The 21,106-nt window shown below is 41.7% G+C and overlaps 1 protein-coding gene across 7 annotated transcripts in view; it reads left to right on the top strand.

Moving 5' to 3' along the window:
• The window catches only part of Sox102F (transcription factor Sox102F), a 236,738-nt gene that overhangs the window by 120,655 nt on the left and 94,977 nt on the right, over positions 1-21,106 (top strand). For 6 of the 7 annotated variants that reach the window (XM_089070503.1, XM_089070508.1, XM_089070507.1 and 3 more), the window contains one exon: positions 8,526-8,620. In XM_089070503.1, the coding sequence (XP_088926629.1) occupies positions 8,526-8,620 (95 nt within the window). Of the gene's footprint in view, positions 1-8,525; positions 8,621-10,311; positions 10,379-10,529; positions 10,645-21,106 lie in introns of those variants that run through there. The other variant, XM_089070504.1, reaches the window with a different exon arrangement.

Here is a 21,106-nt window from a genome sequence, read left to right as displayed (position 1 = left end):
TTGCGGAAGAAAGAACGATCCTTTTGGCCGAACGTTTGTTCTTCACGGAAGGAGCAGACAGTGATCTCAATGGAGGCTCGACTCCATAAATAACCCTCGCAACAAGGATTAGCTCCCCTTTCGTCCGGTTCATTGTAAATTAATTACCTGGAAATGAGAAATCTCCGGTATACATTTTTCTCGGCAACCGAGGCATTCAGCGGGAGATAAAAGCCGCTCTTTGAGCCACGACCTGATCGTTTTTTTATCGATATATCGCAGAGCATCGTCGTACTTTAGAATCGAAATCGTAAGGCCACTGTGTTTCCGACGTTGTTGACACGAGATGCACATGTGTTAGGATAAATTGATACCTTCGCGCGGCGCAAATAGCACTTCAAAGTTCACAAACCTTTGCCGTCAAATGACGACCTACGAATTTATGTCTCTGATTGAGTCAACACAACGGCAGACGCATCATTTCTAACATTAGCCGGAATCTATTTCGCCCGTCTGGCAATGAAGATTTTTATATAACAGCTGCCTATGTATAGTGTGTCTATGTGCACTGCCTATGTACATTTAGCAAACGAGCCAATGTTAGATGAAGGCCAAGAACTAGAGATAAGAGAAATGGCGAAGAAAGCGAGTATGTGAATCGTTCTTTCGTGGATGATGGTCGCGACGGAGATTCGCGAGGTTCTACTAATTAAATTAGAAAACAATTGTTACTCGTTATACGCGCGACGTGTATACACGTATGCGGACGCATATATGCGATTCTGGAGAAGCCTTGCACGTTTCAACGCATATCGGCGCCTACGCAACTGTGCGCGGCCATGGTGGAATTTTCACCTGCTCAAACAGTGCCCGGGCCGTCAAGCTCGCCGTGTCATTGTGTTTGCATTATTATGTTAATCACAACGTACGGCAGTAACAATGCGTCAACCTCGATTTAGGAAGCGACTCGAAAAGGAACATATAGCTGAACAAATATTAACTGAGCAAATCATTAGTTTCCTCCTCGCCTCCTCCTTTATGTCGGACGGCGTTTGTTCGAGGAGTCTTGAGGTACATACGTCGCGCCGAAGCAATATGTCGATTTCGAGAGACTGGCGAAGTAGCCGGCCTCATAATTTGCAAGTTGAGCCTAGCTCAATGCGATGCCAGAGAGTGCCACATCGCGGTGAAACCGCGGATAATCCACGAAGCGAGCGATTGCGAAACTGTGTAATTTACGAGCTTTTATTCTTGCCTGTCTATCAAATACGATCAATGTAAGACGAAAAACCTGTAATATGATCGGCCATCGCGAAGAGAATATTTTTACCTTTTTTTGCCTGTTTTGTTGTTATTTAAATTTATAGGTGATATGGGAACAAAGCGAAACTTTTTTTTTTTCAAGAGAAAACCATGATACCAAGTTTATTGAAAGGTCCGAGATTAAAAATAGCGATAAGATCTATCGTATATAAATTCTTAACACGTAACAAATATAATCAAAGATATGTACTCGTGCATAACGGAAAATCAACCGCACAAATAAATAAGGGCTATTAAACTGGCATTTTCTTGCGCTCGAGCAAATCACGCGTGACCAGAACGCCGTGGCACAATTAAACGAGGCGAAGTCGAGTCGAACGGAAACAAGAACGTCGCATCCAACGGCGAAATGGTCCTCGACGGACTAATGACGGCGTATGGCACGCGTCGTCTGTACACTGCGAAAAAAAAAAACGATATCGATCGTCAATCCGTCGATGCGAAACGTGCTTGAGAGACTCGTGGCGCTAATCAAGTTAGCGTAGCGCCGCTGATCGAGGGCGACGCCGAATGGAGAAGTCGAAAAATGTGTTCGGCCACTCGTCGGCGTGCAAAAGTCATCTCCAATACAATATTCGTCGCGAATCCACGATATGCGAATTCTCATCATTTATAAATCAAATAAACTCGTCGATTTGAATACTTTGATAACGTTATATTTTCTCCGTAAAAATTGACAAAAAACATTGGTTCAGTAAGCAAGATACGAGAGACTTTTATTTTATCCAGAAAAATTAATATCTAATACGTATGTCTATAAAAGTTGGATCGACATCGATTTATATTACGTTATATTTGGAACGCATACAAATTTTGAGATATATAAATGTAATAGATGGGACATTTCAAGCTCGCACTTTGCGAAGCACTTTAATCTTCACGACGGTCTGTCGGACCGTTGTTCTCCATTTCGACTACTCTGTACTTCTCAAACAACCCCCTTCTATCTCCGTCCGTCCCGCTGCGACGTGTAACGCAATTACGATTGTTGTTTGAATGAACAATCAAGCACCCTCGAGGCGCGCCTCCAATCATTCAATTTCTGTTCAATCGACTTCTCTACTCTTGCGTGCGCTCGGCAGTCGGTTCCCGCGACCCCTTCTTTCTCTTCCAGAAAGAGAGAAGGAGAAGGAGAAAGAAAGAGGTAAAAAAGGGGGGTCGGAACACATCGAAGGATAAAGAGGGAGTGGGCGACGAACGCGCACGGGGGAGGGGAAGGGGGACGGGGAGATTAGGGTGTGAGTCTGCGATTATTGTCGCTTTCCCGACTGACAAAGTAACTACGCCGGAATACTTCTTATTTCCTGCCGCTGACAGGGCGCATATTACGAGAAAAGAAAGCTAATAACAGCCACCGCGCCGCCGCCTCGTCGTTCGGCTACCTGCATTGACGGGCGCGCCTCGCAAACCCGTCCCGGGTTACATCGCCGCCCCCGACCCCTCGTCCCCCTGATCCTCGCTATTGATTTGTGCTGGTGGAATCGGGTACACGCGCGTGTGTAGCAGAGACAGGCCTGTGAAACCCGGTTATTAGTTCCCTGCGGGAGAGCGGACCTCCTCTCGTTTTCTCTCTTTTTCTCTCCCCTCCCCCGCCCTCTCTCTCTCTCTCTCTCTCATTCTTTTTCTTTCTCTCTCGCTTATTCTTCAGGATTTCTGAAGGTACCGTATGAAACTCCTCGATTGAAGAGAGGAAGATGGGAAGAACCGCAGAGAAGGAGAGGTCGAGAGGCCGTCTATTATTTCATCCGTGACGTCATTGCCGCAAGCGTTGCTCGATGTTAACGTGAACGTGACGTCGCAAGTCGTCGATGGGCTGTTTTACGCGGTGGTGCTGATACCAGCCGCGGGGGAACGCGCGATTAACGAGCCTCGTCTGTCGTAAAGGGCTCTCACGATCATAATAAGTTGCTCGCGCTTGTCCCGATGAAATGCGGATATTTATGGGTGTGACGGATAAAATGATAAATTCGCATAGATAAATCGAACAAGCGCGACACAAAATGTCCAGTGACATTTTTGCTCGTTTCAAATAATTATTCTTTTAAACTCTGTAGTAAACTATACATTCTATTTCTACATTCCATTTCTATTTGAATATTGCCAGTTACCATAAAATATTATGTGAATTTAACGATAATTTTATTGTGTCGAAGATCGAAAGGCGTTTATCGAACGTTTGTCGAGGCGAAATCTTGGCCCGATTTAATGCTGTCGATTTCTTTTCCGGATTCCAAGATTTATGCAGACTTCAAGATACGCCGTTAATATCCGTGCCAATAAATCAAAGGTAAATCGACCCGAAACCCGACAAACCTGTTTCAATCGTGCCTGCTTTGAGTTTTTATGTCGCAGTTTAAATAATTAAAGAAGAACTGCATGGCATAATCATTGTTCGACGTCAACATCGTTTTTTTCCATTATGCTTCCCATTATGCTTTTCTCATTTTATATCTTACGTCTATAGTTTGCATCGCCTCTCTTTAAATTTTCCATAGACATCGCAATCATAAAGTGCTAATAATGTTACCTTAATAGTATCGTTTCCACACCGCTCGAAATTACGCTATAAATTTCTACGTTTCACAAGTTTTACCGTACTTTCACGATATATCGTTAATACGTCGAGTTTACGTGCGTATGTGTAATATTATCCTGATCGAACCGAGGACCGAAGCACGATGAGAAACAAAAATATCCTTTACATCTTATTTGTATTTCTCGCGCGGGGGAGGTACACGTACGTGTGTATCGCCTCGAAGAAATAAATTCTCGTTCGCGCGAGGTGCAAAGTGTAACGGGTCAATTATCGTGTTTACACGGGGGGAGTATGGTAACCGGCGATTTCTTGGAGTACAAATACCGGTAACTTAGTTAAGGTTGCGCTCGCGTTCGGATCTAGAGCGGAGACGACTCGGCGGATGGAAAGAGGGGAAAAACACAGAGATACAGGAGGAGGAGAGAATGGCCGAGGAGAGTGACAAGTCAGAGGAGAGGAAGAGAGAGATATCCGCGATGAGAGAGTTTATGCGTGTATCTGTGTATACGTTACTACTGGCATACGTATAATATAATCGGTGACGAGGGGAGCAGCCGGTGGCAAGAGGGGACAAGAGGGGGCGAATGGGTGAACGGGTGAATGGCCTGCCGCGTCCTTGCGAGCCACCTGACCACACCGGCCGTGCCGCCACCACTCGGCCTCTCCAGCATCCTTCCAGCGGCTCGGACTCGCCTTCCAACCGGCAAACCGCTCGTCCACTGAACTCCTACCTGACCGATCGCATACATTCACGGCTCCTCCAAGCCGATTCCCGCGAGTCCTTCGACCGTCTCGAATCTTCGGTGCGTCACTCATTATTCAAAAAGGCTAAGAGCGTGCCGATCGTTATCGGACGCGGCCCTCGGCACTTGACAGCAGATTCTGAAGTTTGGCCACTTATATTTGTCTCTGAATTGAGTTTCAATTCTTACACAATTTCGAGACATCTACATAAATATTTGCAATAGCAATTATTACGTATATACATTATATCTTTATGTTCATATAATAGTAATTTTTTATAGCAATAGAAAGGTATATTAATGTATTAGAAAATACATGAATGAATTTTAAACGCGTTTTAGGATATATTAGATAATAATTTGCGCGTATGTGTGGGCAAAGAGAGCCATTATAATTTTATGTCGGTCTCAGGTATCTGTTTCTTGCAACTGTGTCCAAAAGTGATTGTCTGTATGTTGCATGCTTCCTTATTTCCAGAAAACACCCACATGTCATTAGCATACCTTAACGCGATACCTTTCTGGGGAGCTGTTTGCTTTAACATAACTTGTTTACTTGTTTCGCATAACGCATACAATCGCGCTTTTAATTTTTATATTACACGATATCGAACGATCATTCGGCATTTATCCATACGTACTGATTGTTTTGCAACGAACCTTCCCGTTCTCTAATGAATCGCTATTTATAAAACGCATTATTCTACCTATCTTTGCGACAGATCTATGACGCGAAGCGATTTCTACATCTTACTTTACTACGCAGTATCTAATCCAGTATTAGGTTCCTTATCTCAATTACCGATTTTAATTACTCTACGGTTTATTGCGACATACACACATTTCTGCCTGTGTATCCCTGTGTACGTGGCCACTTACAATACGACATTGCGTAAGTGCGCACTTAAAACGTGCATAATTTCCTTCTTAATGTTACGTTGTAAACCTATACTAAGGCACGGCATTCCGTGCCTTTTCGTCCTACCGGATGATCATCAATCTCGATTATTCTAAAGATATTGATATCATCGGCACTAAAATCGGGGCTGAATAATCTCCGTTGCAAACTACGACGACTCGGATCACCGCTGACAAATATATGGTCGTGAAACGAAAGTGAGATCGGTACTTTCGATCGCGAGATGTGCGTTTGATGCTTCGTAACGACCGTGCTCATAAAGAAGAGACGATCCATGGCGGTGTACCACCGTGACGTTGATGATTTGTTGCGCCTTCCTGGCATGCCGAGGAATAAACTGGAACGCGCACGCCGTTTATATACCGGCGGCACGACGGTCCCCCTCTGGCACATCGAACTCTCATTATTGCTAGACGCTTCCATCGCGAACTTCCGCGCCGTCTCTATCCGTCCATTTGCGCGTAATCCAAGCTGATTTTATGTACTCTCTCGAAGCGTTCCGTATGCCGTTGACTCCAATCTTCTCACCCTTAGGCCGGCGCTCTAGTACCACTTTCTTACCATGCCGAAAGTGGCTATTTAGCGTCTTTATGACTTCTCACTACCTAGAAATCGTAGTTTGCCCACGGCTAGATCGCCTCGTGAATTTATCAACCGCCGTATTAGCGCGGCGTGATTACCTTAGTCGTATATATTTTTACTTGCCGATCATTATACACGTTTCTACATTTATTCTATTTATTCTCTGCCATATATTTTTATACTTAATTTTTCTCTCTACCAAAAACGTCGAATGCCTGTGTACGATATACTTCATTTGAGGAGACACAAAGATGAAAAAGAAAATCTTCGAAAATGGAAGATCGCGTTGTTATACAATTGCGTATCAACCCGCAATTTGTTTAATTTTCAAAGAAAATTAATTCGCGTTACGATTCAGCAACGTCACGATCGCACGTACGATCGTTTTTATGTCACGGATGGTTGAAACTCGACTGAACGATTACACGCTTTACGGTGGTATCCTGTCGAAGCATGTAACCAGTATTGGCTCAACAGAGACCGTAGGTTACGGAAAGATCCTCGGGGCTAATGATCCATCACCTCTTGATTCTAAAGTCCGAAGTGGCTACTTAACGACTTTACGGCTGCTTGCTACTCAGGAACGCCCACGTGCCACAGGTAAATCCCGCCGACGCGCCTGCGAATTGATCGACCGGTCTATTAATAGAGCGGAGCGCTACTTGCAATCTTCCGGAATGAGAAATGATACGATCCTTCCAATTTTCGAGAAAGGAGTGCGTGAAAGCCAACGACTTCTCTTCCATTCGAATAATAAAATATTTTTACTATTTTTATTTGATTTTTATGCAGAATAAAATTTTAATCTTTTTCGAAAGTTCGCATTTCGACATGGGAAAATCTTCTTGTCTCTTTTAAATTAAATATAATATAATATAATATATAATATATTAATAAATAAATATTATCGATTATAAGATTTTCAATACCAGTCCGAATAGAGTATATCGAGTCTTTTGGAACATTAATCGCATAAAATTAACTCAAATATTTGACAAAGATTTGACATTACAGAATAAAAGATTAGAACGATATTTTACTTTGTAAAAAAGAATGAGTTTCTATTTATAAAATGTTATTATTTCACTTATCTATATGAAATTTTACTACTAGTATACTATATATCTGATGGAATGACATCAAGCATTTGTCAGATACTTAAATAGTTTTTACACGGTTATAAATTACAGAGAAGGAGAGAGAAGAATGTTTAGTGGACATTATATTTTCTCAAGACGATTCATTTAACATCTTCGGATTCCACGCGGCAGCAGGAATGCTGGCGTTTCAAGTCGAAAACCATAGAAAGGAGAGAGAGAGAGAGAGAGAGAGAGAGAGAGAGAAGCAAATGAAAGAAAAACAATGACATAGTATCTACCTTCGTAGGAATCTCGTATCTACCAGGTTCTTCTCTTCTTCTACTTCTGAATAATCATCTCTTTTGTCTTCTTCCGAGATCTTTCGAATCCGTAGGTAACCAATCACAAATATCTGATGTTTCGATCCTGATACAACGAATTCTAGATAACGGGATGTCTTTTCTCATTAATTGGATGAAGGTCGTTATGATGTTGATATTTACAATATCTTAAACTTTCATGTATTGATTATTTAACAATATTTTTATAAAGATGCGAATTTTTGTAATATAGATATTTTAAATATTTTGTCTTTAATTCCTTATCTATAATAAGATGGCTTAAGCTTGAAATCGAAAGGAAATCGATTATCATTCTTTTTTATTATTTTTCTTTCGCTGTCGATCGTGAACTTTATTTATATTTACTCCATAATATTCGCTCTGTGAAAATAGATGAAATGATTAATAGTTCTATCTTATCGCATTCTTTTTCTATTAATTTAAGTGACTTAGGAATGTATCTCATTGCATTTATACGTTATCTCTTGTTATCTCACAACACTGTGCGTTTCTGAAGTCTTTTTTTTATTTTGCATTAAGTAATCTCGCCGATCCACTTCACTTGTGTAATAATATTAAATTCGAAATCCATTTATTTGCAGCCAACGAAACATTAGCATATCTTATACCAAGAGGATTTCCTAGTTATCGTCAAATGAATATATTACATCTTGTCAAGATTATATTATTATAATTAGTAAAATAATTAAGATGAATTTACGCGCTGCAAATGATTAAAATTCTGATGCAGAATTCAGTCCGCAACGATAAGCGTCGTGAAATTTCGATATTCGATTATCGGTATCCGCTAGTTAGGTGCGATCGGGGTCAGGCGTTTAACAGGATTTGAGAACCAGTTGTTCACAATCCATCCAATCCGCGAAACATTTAGATGATACGTGAGAACGTTAGAGAAATAGAATTCTAGATGTCTTACGCGCGAATCTTTGTCAAAGGTTAAACGGCGCGGAATGACGTTTCGCATTGTTCGTCAAGCTGACCAAGATTCTTTCCTGTCTGCAGGACGGTGCGCTTCCTGATGTTCGCCGTAATTGTACGACGGTGGACGGGGTCGATACGGCCGTAAACCCGATCAGCTGGAAGGAGATTCGAAGCCGGTGAGTCCAACGGCATCTGCTTATTGTGCTTATTCATTCGGGATGCGGCTATTCGCCCGTGTACAATGTGACTTAATGGAACCCATAAAGACCTTTAACATTACTATGAAATCTATCGCCGTGGTCTGACTACAAACCAATGCGACTTATCGGCGATGCTTCCCCTCGCGATACACCTTCGCGTAGCCATGTCCGCGAATACGACACGTACCCATTATATCGGGCCCGCATAGTTGAGACCGCATAGTTACAAGCGTATTTCAATTGAAATCATGTTGACGTAATCGTATAATAGTACTTCTTATGCCCATTTCTCATTTATCAACATGTAAACGAACTTTAATCTCGGTTTACTTTATTTTTTAATTTGTTTTGGTTCTGAGAATTAGAAAAAGATAGGGAGTAAATTAATCTACATTGGTAGAAATAGATGTTATTTATATAAATTCGCACGTTGATAAAATTATCAAATAGATTGTAGACTCCATAAAACCGTCGCCGTCTTACATTTCTCATTCTACTTTTTATCTAACAGAGAAGGTTGATATCTATTTGCTGAAGTGTTAGGGCAATCGTTTTCGTTCCTTGAAAAGAATTGTCACGGCGAAGAGCACACGATATCACTTCTGTACATCTCAATACTGATATGCTATCGAAATAATTTATATTTCGCTCGTAAATATGACTGCTCGAGATTGCGGGCGATCGACTGCCTCGCTCGAATCTTTTGTTTGACAACATGTCGAACACGTAATTACTCATGATGATCAGTACAAGAAATAGGATTTTGCGACACGATGTAAATGACAGGAAAAAAAAATACTGTATATTTGTTCGGGTTAAGTATTCAGGCACGCGCGGACAATTACGGACGGAGACACGATTTTATAATAAGTCAATCCATTTTCAAGCTGCGTAAGAACGACTTAACGAAAAAAGACCCGGGCTGGATATAGTTATTGCGGCTGTACGTGAACAGGTCGATCCGGTCGAGTGAGATCAAAAGAGGAACGTAGAATGAAAGATGGAAGGAGAGAGTAAAGAAGAATGGACGACGGAGAGGAGGGAGAGAGGTTTTCGCGATGGGAAACAAGACGAGGAGGGGGGCACAGAAACGCGAAGTGCACGTATATGACGGCATCGATAAATACGTGAAAGGGAGGAAGAGAGCGGCAGAGGTATGAAGAGTGAAAAAAAGGAGAGGAAGAGAGGGAGAAAGAGGGAGAAAGAGGGATATGTCGTACAATAATCGAACGCGCTCGCAACGCAGTGTTTGCAAAAGAGCGATATCTAATCGGCGAAATACTCGTCGAAAAGTAAACCCGAGAACAGGGTGGAGCACAGGCACGCATATATCGTCTCCCTTCGTCGTTCACGATCGGTTTCATCCGTTTGTTTCTCGCTCGCTCGTGAACGGGTTATGCGCACCGGAGAGCCTCTTCTGGCGGCAATACCTGCCGCACAGCACGCCCCATTCGGTGTGGACCCGTTCGGTGGTATCTATATGTACACACACACACACACACACACACACACACACACACACACACACACACACACACACACATCAAGGTGCACGCGAGCGCGAGTACGCATACTCGTGCATTCACGCCGGCGAACATGTATTGCCGTATATACCACCACCGAGTATTGTATAATGCAGCCATTGATAGCCGTCCTCTCTTTCACGCACGCGATCTGTTGCAGTCGCTGCAACCCGTGTCCGGTGACAGCCTCCAGTGTCCAGTCTCCCTCCCGGTGAGTGTCCACAAGATTTATTTTCCCAGACGATATACGGGGTGTCGTTGCGAAAACTGGACGCGCGCTCCCGCCGCAAGAACGGAAAATCCGGCGCCGAATTCATGTGCCGGATACAATTGCGAGAATAATGATTGTCGGACATTTCCAGGGCTGCGAGCACGATCTAAGCGGAAATACTATTTAGTGAGGTGTGACTTTGTGGATTGGATGTTTCTCTTGCGAACGTTAAGGTTCTCTCATCCATCAGAAATGGAGCCGATTGAGTACGTAGAATAGCGTTTAACTATGCGCTTACCATGCTAGTAAAAAAAAACACATCGTAAATATTTAACTGATTATTATTTAATTATAAATATTATATACCGTTCTATTACTGCTGTTTTAATTAATGAAATTTTCTTAATTTATAAGGGAATTTAATTTTAAAATTAGTTTGCGGCTTAATTATCAAATAAACTTGAGATAAACAGATCGAAATTTTAACGAATTAAAATTGAAACGAATAGGCGAGTAACTCGCTTGGTTAATTTTCAATTGATCAAATTTGATAGACCTTACTTCATGGATTTAATTCTATACATTTGACGATAATATTGTATTATAATATAATTTCAAAATTATTACGAATTTTTATACATCTCCATGAAAACCTCGCACGTAAAAGTCTATCACAAAAAATCTATTAATAGTAACGATAGTAATAATCGGACATTTTATTCATCACGCGAAACATTATGAGAAACAAACTTTGATTTCACAATCCGTCTCGCCAATCTCCGTTGGTACACGACAAAGCGGAAGCGAGCTACTGTAAGCTTACGCAACGTCCGAGTTCCGTCGTCGCTCGCGTAAGATCGGCTCGAGGCAAAGAAGCGTGGCGAGAGCAAAACTTCTTTCCGGCTATCGGCTCGTTCGCGACTTTCGCCATTAATCGCGCATATATCGTCTCGTTATTTTTTCGATCGCGATCTCGGCCGTCTCTCCCCCTCACTTTCCAAGCGCTGTCTTTCGCGGGGGCCCCGCGGTACTTAACGAGCAGATCACTTTCAGTTGTATACAACGGTGATCAATTTACAAGCGCAGCAAATCGCCACGGGACCGTGTGCGAGTCGCCGCGGAAGATTGCGATCGCCATACGGCGGCCGGTTCAGCGAGAGGAAACGTTCCGCTCTCGTAGGTGGTGAACGAGTTACGATTCCTGCGCGGCGATTTGCACGCTGCAGAGGAAACGGCTCGAAAACGGCTCGGGAAACGATTGGGACACCCGTTGAGTCGTCGATCGTTCCGTCACTCGCGAACGCGCGAAATTGCGTAAACGGAATCGAATTATCGTCCATTGCGAGAACGGGAAATTCGCGGGCACGGTTCGATTTATTGGACGATCGCTGATGGATACTCACCGAATGGCTGTCATTTTGCGGATAACTAAAAAAATTGTCGACGGTCCTCGTTTCATCGCACGCGGAAGACGATTTAATCGTATTCTGATCGCCCGCGCGTTTGTCGATACATCTTCGCGAGTTAAGAAATATTCATAGTTTCATAATGTTTAGAAGGTGTAGGGAGTATCATAATATCAAGTCTACATAGGCGTATCCAAGATTTTTTCGGCGAGGAAGGGGAAAAAGGATTATCAATTCTATTAACACATAAACAGCAATTTTTTATTAATGAATTGTTTTTTTAGATATTTGAGAGCTTAGATTATCTCTTCATTCTTGATTTTGAATGAGCAAAATATTAAATTTGCTAGATCATAACTTTAACTTTTTTTAATTTCGGGAGCGTTTGAACCTCCAAACTCCCGCCCTCTGGATATATCTATGTAAGACTATTTTCATTTTCTTAAATCGCGAAAATTTTTGCGTACGATGACATAATACGAATTTGTGTAATGAGATTTCTCGAATATCGGTTCCATTCCCGAATACGGATGTCGCGTTTGGCGCGATATTGACATGCCGCTACCAACGGCGGGACGCTAAGTAAATAGTACGCCATAGTTACGAGTACGCCCGGTATCGTCGTTCCATCTCGCACTTGTCAATAAACTTGCAGTATCAGCCTATCTTCCAAGGCGACGATAAAATGTTGTTACGGTTTAACTCGAGATTTTCGACGGTGGGAAAGAGAGCCACCTTAATCTTATCGCTCCTTTGTGCAAATAGCACAATGATGATTCGCGATTGCGCGCGTCGCGGCGAGGCGAATCTCGGAGCTTCCGCTAATTTTGTTTCCTTGTTTCTTCGGCGAAAAAAGCGGATCGTGCCGCGGACGTTAAATTGGGAGCAATCTGGGCGCGACGGCATCACAAAGAAGTCATCTTGGTACGTCCGTATAAACCATGGCAAAAAATGATATTTTCTTCGGCATTTGTTAGTCATAATTCTGGCGCTCCTTCTCTCAGGCGATTATTAAGGCTTCGCGTGAGAAAGCCAAAGGGGAGAGAAGAACTACATAGAATCTGTTCATCCGTTCTTGTCTTTGGAAAAAGAAAAAGCTGCAGAAAATGCGACAAAATACATATATGTTTGCGAGATATGCATTAAATTGACACAGCGTGTGATTTTTATCGCAATATTTTTATTTTCTCGAATGCAAAAAATATTGTGTCACTCTCGCGTTCGGAGACGCGGATGTCATTTGTCATCGCGTGTTATTATCGATATCTCAAATTTTTGGCAACGACAAATGCTTTAAGAATATTGCGCCTCGATGACACGCAATGCAATCGTGTTTGAAAATCTCGATTGCCTGCAGACAGCGAGTCAGAATAATAAAAGCGAATTGAAAATATCCGAAGAATGCATTAAGAATATATGCTGTGGATAGAACTACACAGAGGCGAGCGAGAGTCGACTTGCGGAGAAGAAAGAAAGAAAAAGAGAAGTTGAAACGCGCGCTTTTGTCGGTACGTCATTACGACATCCGGTCACCGTATGGTCGTTAAAGTGACACAAATGGTGTTTCAAAAATATCAAGCAAAATATGAATCCGAGTAGAAATAACATTGCGCCGCTCTGTTGTTGCGATGTTTGTGATGTCTTTTTACACTCATTATATTCGATAATTTATTCCTTTAAGTATCATATTATCACAAATAAAAATATTTTTCTCAGCCCAATGAAGGAAATATATTATACAAAACAGCATCACATCACACAATATTCATATTTATTCAAAATTTAAATTTATTTATATTTATAGTTTTATACAAACAATTATAAACACGCATCTATCTGTTGAGTATAATGAAAGGAGCATCGAATAGTATCAGGTTGTTTGAAACGTGTCGGCCAACGATTAACACACTCTCGCGAGATTATGCAGATCCTGGAAAGCTTGTCTATTTAATTCTCGATTTATGCGGAACTCGCCGGTCGTTCGGCATGTGACCCATAGCGACCGTTGTCGACTTTAATCGGGGCCTGTGTGTGCGTGGAACAGCCGATCGTGAATCTGCCGTTGACGCCGAGAGAGCCGGTCTCCTTGACAAAAAAAAGTAGGCAAGCATAATCGTAAAGTGCGAATGTTATTCTCCGGGCGATGAGCGAGGCCGCGCGAAAGAAAGAGCGAAGGGGCAGTATTTTTTCGGCGTGTATAATGGAACGCTATGGAATAAAAATTCCACATCGCGGCAGAGAACTCAGACGATTCGGCTCAATGCTGGAGACTTGACGTTCGGATGGACTGTTATAACGGATGGTGATTCACAAAGCAGCATTTTCACATAATTAGTGACTTTACTATTATCAGAATATTATTGAATATCGTGCCGGGTCGTGTTCGAGTCGATATAGGAATTTATATTCGTTGGATTGGTCGGGTGATATTTTCCGTTTCGTCGTTCCTCCGATATTTTGCACGTTAGAACCTTTTCATCGTTCCTTCGTTGAACTCGTCAATAAATTCAAAGGAAAACTAAAGATCGGCGCACCCCTCAGCCTTCGAGCGTGGCGCCGGATTCCATCGAGCACGTCAATTGCGAATGATCGACGAACTAAAGACGAAACAGGGACGAATTTCGGTCGGCCGAATTGCACAAGCGGATTATACGTTTTCCTTCGTAATAAAACACGGGAGGTCTCAAAGGGAAAATAATGTCTCCCTGATTACTCGCCTCGATTCAACCCGCTGCTCTCCTCTCCCTTCTCGACGCCTCTTTCGCGCTGTTTCTCTTTGCAGGGATATAACTTCCCGGTCCTTTCTACCCGGGACTTTGTTGAAATGGGGATTAAAACGATGTTTGCGCGGAAGCCAAAAGCATTACCGACTTTATCTTTCGAATTGCACCGTATTACTTTTCCTTTTATCTTCTGGCGCTTCTCTGATATTTGTTTCCTTAATTTCAGTCGAGTCGACGAAGGAAGATATCTTGTGCTCTATAAGATTACATTTGTAAGAATTAAAATATGGAATCAGCTTTTTCATAAATGCAACCAGATTACATAAAATATTATTTTTCATTTAGATATACATTCATAATAATTGAATTTTAGAATATGTTTTTATCAAATATCTCGTGTGTTACGTAACTTTTAAACATCGAACATACATATATCACGGCTGTAATCGAGGTAATACATTAAAAAAGTTGATTTCACGTAACAGTCATTTTTTTTTATCTTAATGACCCATTATTTGTGCATGACGACAACAATATTATCATTACTTAAATTTGATAACGACTCGAACGTTGGCCTGTCGTCCGGCGATCGTAAACCGGTTGGACAACGATACAAAGTCTTACTTTTCGAAAATCGGCTCCACAAAAAAGAACTGCATTAAAATTTCAGTTATTAACTCTATAAGGATGAATAATCATAATTATAACTGTTTTCTAGGATTTCTATATTATAAATTTCTTTTATTTCCGTCTTTTATAATATAAACACATTTAAATATAAATTATCGCTTAATATATTATTCGTGTTAATTATGCTATGATAATTATGAAAAAATATGGATGATATAAAAGCGGTATGTCAGCATATTAATATTGAAACGATAAAAAATAGAAGCACATGACGTTTCACCTTTAAATTGAAAATGCGGTTTCTTAACATATATGCCATTTGATAAATACTACTAAGAGTGATTGTCAAGAAACAGTAATCATTAACTAGTGGCACGCTAATAATTATAATGATGATTAATCACTTAGAAAGATAATATATGCAACTTAACTCTCTCTTCTTTTGTTCAACTTGACGTTTTTATAATTTACATTCAATTATATGTTACATCCCATTTGTAGTTTACAAAAAGGCGATCATCTTTCGCAAGATATGACGTAATGTTCACCGGCGCTTGAGTCTCATCGATATCAAATATTCAGCGAGCGAGCTGCAAAGACAAAACCGTCGGTCCCCAATTTTACCACGAGTAAAAAAAGAAAAGGCGCAAGCTCAAGAACCAAACGGTCGGTCGAGGCGCGGTGGATAGACGTCGCGGTGAAAGCTCGTCCATAATATATGGAGCTTGTGTGAACATAAAATTCTCCAATTGCAAAATTGATGCGACTTATGTTACTCTCTCTCTTCCTTTCTCTCGATACCGCCATATCCTCCCCGGTAGTCACCCCCGCAGCAGCATCGTCTACGATGATGCCACGGGTCTCGCGGGTCCCCTCCTCGTTTTACTGTAAAGCAACTCCTCATATTGTACAGGGACGCGTAATTCATTTTTTACCGGACTCGGCTCAATTATTTATAAATTGCTGCTCCCTCGGGGAGGACGGGACCGACCTGTCATCCCTCCGATGCGACGCGACGCGACGCGCCATGATGCTGCGTTTTCCTCTCTTTCTCTGATAACAGCGATTCTCTGATAAAAGCGAAATGAAAAATAAAAAGCGTGCACGAAATTCTCTACGATCGGTCAGCAATTCCAAGCAATCGAACAAGAAATGTTATTTGTATAAAAAATTGTTGCGATATAGGATTAAAGAAAAAACACAAATTATGCATTACGCAAATGATAATTTAGAAACTTGTAAACAATTTAATATTTTATTAAATATCTAATTCCAATTGAAACATTTCGCAGAAACATTTTTTTACACAAGTCTGATATTTACATATAAAAATTGTTTGATTGACAAATCATAATCTTAATTCAGGATTAAATATTCATTAAAAGAAAAAGAGCTCGGCTTGTAAGAACTCTGTAAAGTATCAAATAGATGATAGATCAATTATACGTGGAGATCACATATAACCTTGTGCAGCACGCGTTCACGATCGCGGCTTCATAATCCGCAATCTTAATAACGCGCCGTTCTACATAAATTTACATGTAATAGTAGGCCTTTTCGCGAACCTGGCAATTTCAGGCTCAGACACATCGCGTGGTATACGCACGCAACGCATTTGTCTAATGGTAACACCCACGTATTCTCAAATCTCAGCATCATTATACATTGAACATTATACATTTTTAATAATCACAGGACCGTAAACTCAATTTTACTTGCTATACAGTAAAGCTTGTTTACTGTGTACGGTTATCTCTATGAAATACTTCTAAATATTTTGAAGATGAATATGAAAATATTTCTATTTAAAAAAAAAAAAAACCAGTATATCAATATTTACTTTTTTATATTCAAACGATTGATAAGCCATTCTTTTCTTATAGTATAATTTGTATTAATTTACATTAATTATAAGGACTATATAAAAACAAATCATTACGAATATTAAGAAGCATAATCTATTAAATAAATTTTTATTAATTTTATATTAATACTGCTTTCTTAAATAGTGTTCAAAAATATTTCAAACGTATATTTTGTCAAATAATTATTAATAAAGTCTAAATATAAATAAGTAAATTGTTTCAGCTAATTTCGGATCTTATCATTCTCACCATTTCATCGGTAATTCGAATAATGTTCAAAGAGTATCGCAGTGATTTGATGCCTGAGATTATTATTACAGGGATATCGCCTGCTTTGACTACTCCCTAGAGACAACAATCTCCCTTTCTATCTCTGTGTTTTATCATCCATTCTGCTTTCCTTCCCTCTTAATGTAACTGTAACTGTGTAACTATGATTGCGATTCGTTATTTACAAAATTGACCAAAAGAGCGAGAGATTTTTTTTTTAAAAGGATCATATGCTTTTTAATTAGTCTTCCTCCGCGTCCAATTTTCTTCCACTCGAGTGGACCGTCAGAAGCATAGCAAATTCGTCATATACATCATAACTTATTAGATATTCTGAGAATATCATTTGGACGGTAAAGCAATAGTAGCATCAATATATCAATGGAAATAAAAAAATTTGGAAATATTTTTTACAATGAAAGATATTTATATTTATATACTGAATTGATATAGATGAGTACACATGAGTACACATTGAGTTTAATGTCATTTTAACAGCAGATATCGTGGTATGCGATCGATCGAGCACGTAATTGTTAAACTAGCAATTAATCAGTAAAAAACATTCATCTCGTAATTCAAGTCGCAAGTGTTGCGACAACTGACATCGCATTCCTTGGTAAACAGCGAAACAAAACATATTGATCTGTTTTTCATAAAGCCGAATTATGCATGCATCGATGACTACATAAACCGATTTTTGTTAAATTATCCTATTGAAACTTGAGAAAGTATTAGTTCGCAATTGACATCAATACAATCGGTTACGTAATTACACATATAATATGCCAAACGTGTAAATATTTATCGTGTAGACAATGTAGATATAATTATTGTATTCTACATTGAATAGAGAAATAATTGATAAGAAAAGAACATGTGTTTGTTAATATCGGGAGCTTTATCGAACGAACAGGTAGGTCGATTAAAATCGATTTTATTTGTAATTTTCCATTTAAAGTCAAACATAAAAGAGAGCGTAATTCTCGATCAAGTTTTTGCAAAGGTAAAATCATTTGCGGTGTTTGTTAACTAAACTCGTCGATAAAATTTAACGTAGCGGTAAAAATACGAATTTACGTGTACGAAAAGCCCATTGCGCGAAATGCGCGAGGCATATAGTGCGAAATGTAACGTGTCATTAGAAAGCGCGAGGTCGTAGCTGCCGGGAGAAATCACGGGACATCGCGCACGACGGCTCTTTCCTTGCGATTCGTTAAAAATGACCAGGCGGACTCTGCGGAGAGCGACGAAGTCGGTCGGCGTCCGCGAGATTCGTCTTTATCCTCGCGCTCGCCGGACACAATGCTACACTCTCACGAGAGCGCGCATCACACGAGAGAGGACAAGGAGGACGCGCCGCGACGTTCACGCGTGCACGCGGACGCGCGATCGGGGGCTACCCTTCAAACAACCTTGATATTAACCAGTTGTGGAGGGCCCATTGTCGGCTCCGGACTATGGACATTGTGCTCTTTGAGCGTCCCACAAAGAGCAACGGCTCGCACGCTCGGTGTGCGTGCGGTATTCAGTCAACGCGCTATCTCTGGTCCCCGGGGCTCCGGTGCACACACATACGTACACACACACGCGCACTGAGTGCCGTTAGATTGCTGCTAAAAGCGCGATGCCCGCGAGGCATTATCCATTGTGAGCATGGAGCATCTCGAAAACGTAACGTCGGTATCACGGCCGACCACCGGTGGCCAGAGCGAGTAAAACGAAAGAGACGATTGTGATAGATTTATTGGTTTGTTGAAACCGATCGGCTGAACCGAATAAAATTAGACTGATTTTTCTCTAATTTCAACTTTCGGGATTTTATAAAAATATAAGCTCAACAGAAATTAATTGGAAATAATATGAAGCTCGATTAATTGGAAAAATTATATTTTATTTATATAATTTACCTTTCTCTCTCTCTCTCTCTCTCTCTCTCTCTCTCTCTCTCTCTCTCACACTCTATTTAAATTGACTTTTATTTATTCAAATGTGTTTGTTCTTATTAAAAGCAATTTCAAAGAATATATATTTTGCGTGTCGTTTATGCATTATTTGCTTTTACTTAAAAATTTTTTAAAAAGTATAAATATGCTTCTACACAAATCTTCACGTGTGGCGTGTCGAGCCGACAATCAGAGACACGGGTACCACTTTTCAAAAGCGTGAACCACCCACCGGTCGCCGAAGGAAGATATCACAATAGGTCTGCCGTTTAAGGCGCGAAGGGTTTCCAACGGCGGAGATTAATTGGTCGCGGAAGGTGCGAGAGCGGCCCGAATTCGACGATACAGCGAAACATCGAATCTCTCTTGAGTGTAATCACACACAAACACACACACACACACACGCGCGCGCGCGCGCGCGCGCGCACACACACGTGTTCGCCGAGAGGTATGAGACGGAAGAGGGAACACATCGGTTGCGTACGGTCGCACGAAGCTCGTCTTAAGGCCCTAAGCTCCTTGTCGGAGGACGCGACCACGCATGCGTGCCAAGGACTAACGCACCGGCGACGGCACAATGCCGCGGCCACGATGAATGTGGGCATTAAATGATTATAGTCAGGGATTTGTATGAACAAATGGATGACAATGGCGTCCGCGAATGGCCGCGCGGGCATGGAGCGGCCGGCGACGAACCGGCCCCTTGTGTTCCGCTCCTTCCTCTTTCGAGATTCAATGAGAAGCTAATTGGAGGTTGCATCGTTGGCGTTGGCTGCAAGCAAGCGCAACGCGAGCGGTAGCGCTCCTTGTATCTTATATGCGTGCGCATTATTCTCTGCCGACCGACCGCGCCATTATGCAAATTGCGCTCATCGATAAACGCACTCCTATTATTTTAATGTTCGTTGTTTAGTCTGTATTGATGTGAGACGGATGCTACACAGGCACTTGATACACAGGTACACCTCTTGTGCGCTGTCATTGCATATGGTGCATGTAAAGCGTGCCTCGTCATCGTGCACTTTCTTCCACCTGAAAATACCGCGGGGAATTTCGATGAAATCGCTCGTGGCAGATAAGCGAAGGTAGTAAGCGCAGTATTATTTCGTGCGCACTATCGCGAGGTATCACAAACGCTCGTGTCTATCAATAGACAGCAGTGCGCCACTTATCCCTCGTAACGTTTCGCGTCGTCTAAATCATATCGGTTCCATAAATCACGGCCTAAAAGGGATCTCGAGAAATCGCCGGGCGATTGAAGAAGCTGGCCCACAATAAGGCGTGACGCATATCGGTGAACACTCTCCCGGCCAGATGTCTTCCAGAAGGTCTTTTTCGGCCGATAAACAAACCCACGCCGATATGTCCGTCAAGCGACGCGACGCCACGCCATCGAGTTATAAGCGCTCGGATTCCTGCGTGACGCGCTTCTCTCGTCGCGGCTGCTTCCGCGAACCGCGAGCTGACCGATAACGACCTGGACCCCGCGAGAGCAAAAGAAGAAAGTCGGGTCCAGGGCCGAGAAGAAAGAGCGCCGGGATCGGCCGACTGGCCGGTCGGTCGATCCGGCAGCCACCATCTATCACGCAGCTGTTGCTTCCATTGTGTTGTTAGTCTTACGTTACGCGTTGCGACGAGAGATGTCGAAGAGAGAGACTCTCTCTCTCTCTCTCTCTCTCTCTCTCCGCGAGCGAAGGAGTCAGCATGCGAGTGTGCAACATGTGTTTGTTCCGCGCCCTCCTTCCTCCTTCTTCCTGCCACCGCTTCTGTTTTCTACTTTTCTAGATCTCCCTCTTTTTTTTTTTCATTGCATTAGAATGTTATTCTTCCGATCTAACTGGAGTTGAGAACCACGTGGTGAGGAACGTAAAGCCGTGCGAGTCGAACA

The sequence above is a fragment of the Pogonomyrmex barbatus genome, unplaced genomic scaffold (genome assembly GCF_055798465.1).
Source record: "Pogonomyrmex barbatus isolate J1 unplaced genomic scaffold, ASM5579846v1 scaffold10, whole genome shotgun sequence".
Lineage (NCBI taxonomy): Eukaryota > Metazoa > Arthropoda > Insecta > Hymenoptera > Formicidae > Pogonomyrmex > Pogonomyrmex barbatus.
The sequence above is the reverse complement of the archived record's forward strand: the minus strand, read 5'-3'. Positions and strand labels throughout refer to the sequence as shown.